The sequence below is a fragment of the Coptis chinensis genome, chromosome 4 (genome assembly GCF_015680905.1).
Source record: "Coptis chinensis isolate HL-2020 chromosome 4, ASM1568090v1, whole genome shotgun sequence".
NCBI classification, from domain to species: Eukaryota; Viridiplantae; Streptophyta; class Magnoliopsida; order Ranunculales; family Ranunculaceae; genus Coptis; species Coptis chinensis.
In genome coordinates this window covers 94227853-94233506 of record NC_141459.1, presented here as the reverse complement: position 1 = coordinate 94233506, position 5654 = coordinate 94227853, and the positions used below count along the sequence as shown (strand labels likewise).

The window sequence follows — 5654 nt, the reverse complement described above, 5'->3', positions numbered from 1 at the left end:
TAGATTAGAGTTTAAATTGGGTATTGAAAGAAATTTAAAGTTGTGTGTGTTTAAAAATATTAGTTTTCTTAAATTAACAAAGGTAGATGGTGATATGAGGTTGTATGCAAAACTAACAATGGTGGTTTTTAAGCTTTCATTCGGTGTGACTTAACAGAGATGAAGAGTTGGGTTCAAAAGCAATAAAGGGTAATATCATCTTTGTAACCCGGTTTGTCCTAGAGCCTTAATTATTTGTTGAACGAAACTAGAAGCGAAATTAATCCCCAATTATGTCCTATAGGCTTGTTCTCTGTTTTCAATTAGTCCAGCCCATTTCCCTTCCTAAATATAAGGCATTTAACGATTTAAGGCCTAACGTCTAATTATTGATGCACTTAACTAAGCCTCAAACTCTTACCCAAACCATTATTTTCTCAAGATTCCATCTGTATGATGAAGATTTTGCACGGCTGGCAAAGGCCTAATAAACATTTGATATATATATATATGAGGAGGGATACGCCCACTCCCAGTTTCGCCCACTCCAACCCACTCCAAATCATACCCACTCAAAAACCCGAGATCATCTTGAAATATGGCGGTCGAAATTAAAACAAAAGTAAAAAACAAAAAACAAAACAAACCCTTCGTCTTGCCCAACACCTTCGTCTCACCCAACACCAGCTTCCTAGCAAAACGAAATTCAACACCAAAACGAAATTGAACACCAGCATATAGTAAAATCAAACGAAAACAAAACAACGAAATAGAGTTCTCAAACCAAAATCAAACGAAAGCAAAATCCAAATTCTCAAACCAAACCAAATTCTCTACTCACAAAATAGAGTTCAAGCTGCATTGCTGTCTTTAGGCTTCAAGCAAGTAAAAAAAATTCGGTTTCTGCAAGCTGCATTGTTGCTTTTTCTGCATTGCTCTAGTTTTTGTTGTTTTGATTATGTAAATGTATTAAATTCAGACCCATTCATTGAATCACCAAGTTAACTTTGGTGAGACTGTGGCAATGTTTCGATCTTTGAAGGAGTTGGGATCATGGAAGAAAAGTTTTAAGATGAATTGAACTGAGAATGGGTGGGTTTGTGAAGTGGAATCAAGAGGAGGTGAACTTGTTGAGTTTAAATTTGTTGTTGTGAAGAGTGACAAGAGTTTGAATTGGGAAAGGTGCAAACATCACACAAAGAACAGCGGCTACTAATGAGGAACCAGATTAGCCACGGTGATATATATGAAACCATGAGATACCTACAGCAACCATCATAATGTACATTTCAAACTTCTATACGTAGAAAAAATACCAAGAAAATGAAGTTGTTGACACCCTACTAAAAAGCTTTGATAATAGTATAATATTGATCCTATAGAAAGCATGCACACCTTTTCTCCTCAACAAAACGAGCCACTGCAAGAAGCTTGAATCCAACAATGTTCTCTATTGAAAGGTTGATAAGGGTGGCAATAACCCCAGTTAGCAGGCTAATAAGGAAAGCCAATGTCCATTTTAGGAAAAATATATTGCATAACTTCGATTCTTGATCGACTCCTCCAATCATACTTGAAGAGATCATTCTCATTTATCCTGCATCATGCATGGACATTAGAAAAAAGAATCATTTAAGCATGATAGTATTACAAGAAGGAATATTAGCATTGATTTATAGAATAAGATGACCATACTCATAGTCCAAGCTCTCCATATGAGAGACCTTAGACCCAACCATGGCTAGTGGGTTGGAGGAGAGTGTTTTGTTTTTCTTAAGAAGTGGCTGCTGCAGAGAGTTGCTTTCTTGGTCATTTTCTTATGCTTCTTCTCCTTCCATGTAATGAGCTTTTGTTGAGTATTTACACAGGTTTGAATCATTATCCATTTAAGTAGGAATCAAAAAAGGGTGAACTAGTGTTACCCCCTACTAGATGATGAGCCAATTAGGATTTCCCCCCCACTAGATGGGAAATTAGGGTCTCCCCCCTAAATACACACAAAAAAAATTCGGTCAACCCACTTTGACTCTTTTTTTGTGTGTATTTAGGGGGGAGACCCTAATTTCCCATCTAGTGGGGGGGAAATCCTAATTGGCTCATCTAGTTTTGGGGTAATACTAGTTAACCCATAAAAAAACATAAACAAAACTCATTTCTCTACTGAACCAAAAAAAAAACATGACACCCCTCATAATCTTGACTAAACTAGCTCGCATTCTTCAACCAGTACTCTTATCCATTTCTTCTCCATGCACCTTATCTAAATTTCGTTATATATCCAACACACCAGATGACGTAAACGAAATATGTTGAGTGATAAGTGACTATCGAAACCCGCACCATGACATAGAATCAGCTCTCAACTCCTTTTCTACTAAAATCTCAACAGATATAATAGAGCAGGTTTTAAAAGGTGTAAGAATCTTGGGTTTTCAGCTCATAGATTCTTTCTATGGGCTAGAAAGTTACCGGGTTTTGTTCACAATAGAAATAGTCATCACATTTTTAGTAGATATACTTGATAGTAGTAAATAGTTTCCTTTGATATGAAACTTTCTTTCGATATTTTTGTATTTTTAGTGCTAAAAGTGGTGTCCTGAATCCTTAAAAACATCTTCATGTCCCATTTTAAATTCCATAAAGGTCTTACTCTTAACTATAAAGGTGAGCCGCAAATAATCAAAGCCATGTAGAACATATGCATGTAACATTCTCTTGTCTACGTTCAATACTAGAACGAATTTCGCATCGAAGAAATTATCCATAAAGGGCAAATGAGCATTAACATTTCTTTTCAGACTGTAAGAAATAATACTTACAAGAAATGTACCTAAGGTATGAAAAACAAACCTTATTAACAGCCTCTCCATAAGCAAATATATTGCGAATTCCCCGCCAGGCGGAAGCAGAAGGCCTACTCTTATTGCTGCTCTCATTGAAACGCCGAAATTTTTTCCAATTTATGCAACTAAAATGCCCTTCCCACCTATCAAGAGTCCCAATGTCCCCAATATGACCAGAAAGTTGGAAACAAGAAACTTTGGATCAATAGACATTCCAACCTGAAAATTCAACAAAAATAAAGAATATTAACCACGCAACAAAGAATATCAATAGACAATGGTTGACTAACGCAAAAGGTAAATGAAAGAAGCAGGTGCAGACACATGGATATGTAAAATTAAACTTGAAAACAATTCCTAGATATGTTACAGGCCGTCATAAAAAAGAGGCACATGCCAAGAGAAGGCCATGGTATGGAGCAATATCATATTCGACTTGTAAGGCCAGCCTGTCCAAGGAACAATCATCAATTTATAGTTCGAAAAATATGTCGACGAAAACCAAACAAGTCCACATACCCTTGCAGTAAGAAGACTCGTCCCAAGAATAACGAGAAGAGTGCATGCAGAAAATATCTCAGCATTTTGATTCTCTACGATTTGCTTATAAATTGGGCGAAGCAACTGCAAGTTTGCAAGGTATGAAAAGAGATTATTACCGTGTAACCTACTAAAACAAAAAAGACAAAAACCAAAAATGAAAAATGAAAAACAAAAAACGAAAATAGTACAAATATCGATATTTAGACCACGGAACTCTTGAATCATTGAAAATGTTCTTGTGATTACCTGATAAAAGGATATGCAGCAAAAAAATAATAATAACTTTTAATGACAATAAAAAAGAAGCTCTTGTTAGTGATGATGATACACACCCCAAGTTGGAGATGATATCAACACTTCAGAACCAAGGAAGTATCTTTCTATAAGTGTGGTAGCAAGACAAAGAGAATCGGTCCCTGAAAGACCTTGAACAGTATTAACCTAAAAATAAGGAATCAAAATTATATATAAAAAATGATTGCACCTCACTTATGTACACAGAAGACTACAGAGCTAACAATAACCAGGTGCATCACAAACATCAATTAAAATTTAAGAATGATCACAAAATTATATACCTTCATAACATTGAGAAACCTATTATTTCCTCTCTCCTTTGAAAACACGTGTCTTACATTCAACACACCAGCAACCTTCATCTTTGTCAAATTTACCCATTCAAAAAAAAAATAGAATAATAATTAAGGCATCATTGTCTAGTTTAAATGAACAAAAAATGGAAACATAGAGTAAAAAAGGAGAATTATTGGTTAAGCAGATGAAGAGACAAAGTTGATATGATAAAGCCATCTGGAAATGAAATTGAATTTTTTTTAGTAATGAAGAATTTGATCAGTTCAAAATAGAGAGAAAGAATTACAGCTGGTTTAGTTAAGATCTCTAATTAATCTTTCTTATTAATAAAGGAACTGAGATTACGAAGCTGAAAGGCAGAAAAGGTGAGACGGGGGTATCGATAAAATCAAAACTGATTCTCTTTTGATCCAAATCAGCGGGTTTTATTGTTGAGAATCCAGCAAAAGTATCTAAGCAGCCAAAAACCAAAAATAAAAAACTAAAAACTAAAATGAAAATAGTACAAAAGGTGTGGGAATGAGGAAATGGAAATTCAATATTACTTACTTTGTGGGTACAAATTAACTATCAAACTATTATCTTATGTTGGTCTACCTTTATATTTCCTTCTAGAAGTAACCTCATTGTTTTCGAAGCCTCTTCACTAGTCTGAAAATAAAATAAAAAAGACAATTAACAACCGAAGTAAGACACATACAAATAGAGAAACTAAAACATACAAGAAATCGCAAACCACCTGATCACTACTAAGAATAGCGCTTTGAATCATTAGAGCGAGTTGCCTTAACTGATCAACCATCAAAGCTAAAAGTGGACTCACAACCAAAGTTATTCCCTCCAAAACAAGAGCCAATAACTAATAACACAATGACTTCCCAACGCACCAATAGGATGGTCAAATGTTCTAAAGCATGAAACTAGTTTAGCAACTTCCCTACCTCTTTACTGATTGCAATAGCATTTGCAAAAAATTTTGCTAAAATAAAGTATCAAGCTGCATATAAAGAAAGTATTGGAATATAATTTCTGCAACAAGAACAAACAGTGAATATAAAGAAGGCTGGCTGAGGCACGGATCGGTACGCTCTCTTTAAGGTTATTTTGCGTCTGTTCCTCTTTATGCAGACAACCATTTATTACTCTCTTTTGTTTACTACAGATAAACCAAAGAAGAAAAAGAAGAACCACGATACTTAGTTTTTCAGATACTATAGGCTGCTAGTAGAAGAGTATTTATAGAGGAAAAAACGTGGAGCACTTAGTAGATCCAAATTGTAGGGAACTGCTTCAGTTTCTCGATAATGATTGGATTCTACGTTACTGTTTCCCCAATCCATATCCAATTTTGTTTCCAAACTTATCCGGAAACAGTTTAAGAAAAATGGTTTATCAAAAAAAAGATAAAGGATCAAAGAGAGCCCAAGCCCAAGCCTTGAGCCCAGCCCAACCCAGTTTTGCGCGCGCACGCATGTGTGTGGCTTTGTGTGAGTCCCTCCTTCTAACCCAAAAGCCTTTCTACCCTAAGGGCACACCCTTAGTATGGGACTTTCACGTATAAACACTACTCACTAGTGTTTCCTCTCCAATGTGGGACTAAAGTTCTCTACTTAAACAACTATCCCACAAAGAGGTCAAGGGATCAAACCACCACAAAGACACTCCAAACATCACCACTTGTTTTATTGAAAATAA

The 5654-nt window shown here is 35.5% G+C and overlaps 1 protein-coding gene across 5 annotated transcripts; it reads right to left on the bottom strand.

Annotated features, from left to right (window-relative positions):
* Positions 1-458: 458 nt before the first annotated feature.
* LOC147505805 (K(+) efflux antiporter 1, chloroplastic-like) lies at positions 459-4608 on the bottom strand. 5 transcript variants are annotated; one of them, XR_015193477.1, is made up of 8 exons: positions 3944-4608; positions 3698-3806; positions 3342-3446; positions 3197-3271; positions 2830-3041; positions 1375-1576; positions 821-1242; positions 459-670 (listed from the first exon to the last, which is right to left on the bottom strand). XR_015193477.1 is itself a non-coding variant. In XM_086558242.1 (6 exons), exons 1-3 carry the CDS (start codon positions 4022-4024, stop codon positions 2940-2942), a joined length of 288 nt encoding a protein of 95 aa, XP_086414368.1. In that variant the 5' UTR covers positions 4025-4608; the 3' UTR covers positions 459-670; positions 821-1242; positions 1375-1576; positions 2830-2939. The 5 variants fall into 5 exon arrangements, 1 of the variants encoding a protein (XP_086414368.1); XR_015193479.1 differs by having other exon boundaries at positions 3698-3781; positions 3944-4607; XR_015193478.1 differs by lacking the exon at positions 3197-3271 and having other exon boundaries at positions 3944-4606.
* Between the last annotated feature and the right edge of the window lie 1046 nt (positions 4609-5654).

What these genes read in the sequence shown, in the direction of transcription:
- LOC147505805 (XM_086558242.1), bottom strand. Translation starts at nt 4,024, where the DNA reads ATGAAGGTTGCTGGTGTGTTGAATGTAAGACACGTGTTTTCAAAGGAG. An exon ending in GGTTTCTCAATGTTATGAAG is followed by an intron (nt 3,447 to 3,943) that starts GTATATAATTTT and finishes GCAAACTTGCAG; the next exon opens with TTGCTTCGCCCAATTTATAA. An exon ending in CGAGTCTTCTTACTGCAAGG is followed by an intron (nt 3,042 to 3,341) that starts GTATGTGGACTT and finishes TTGAATTTTCAG; the next exon opens with GTTGGAATGTCTATTGATCC.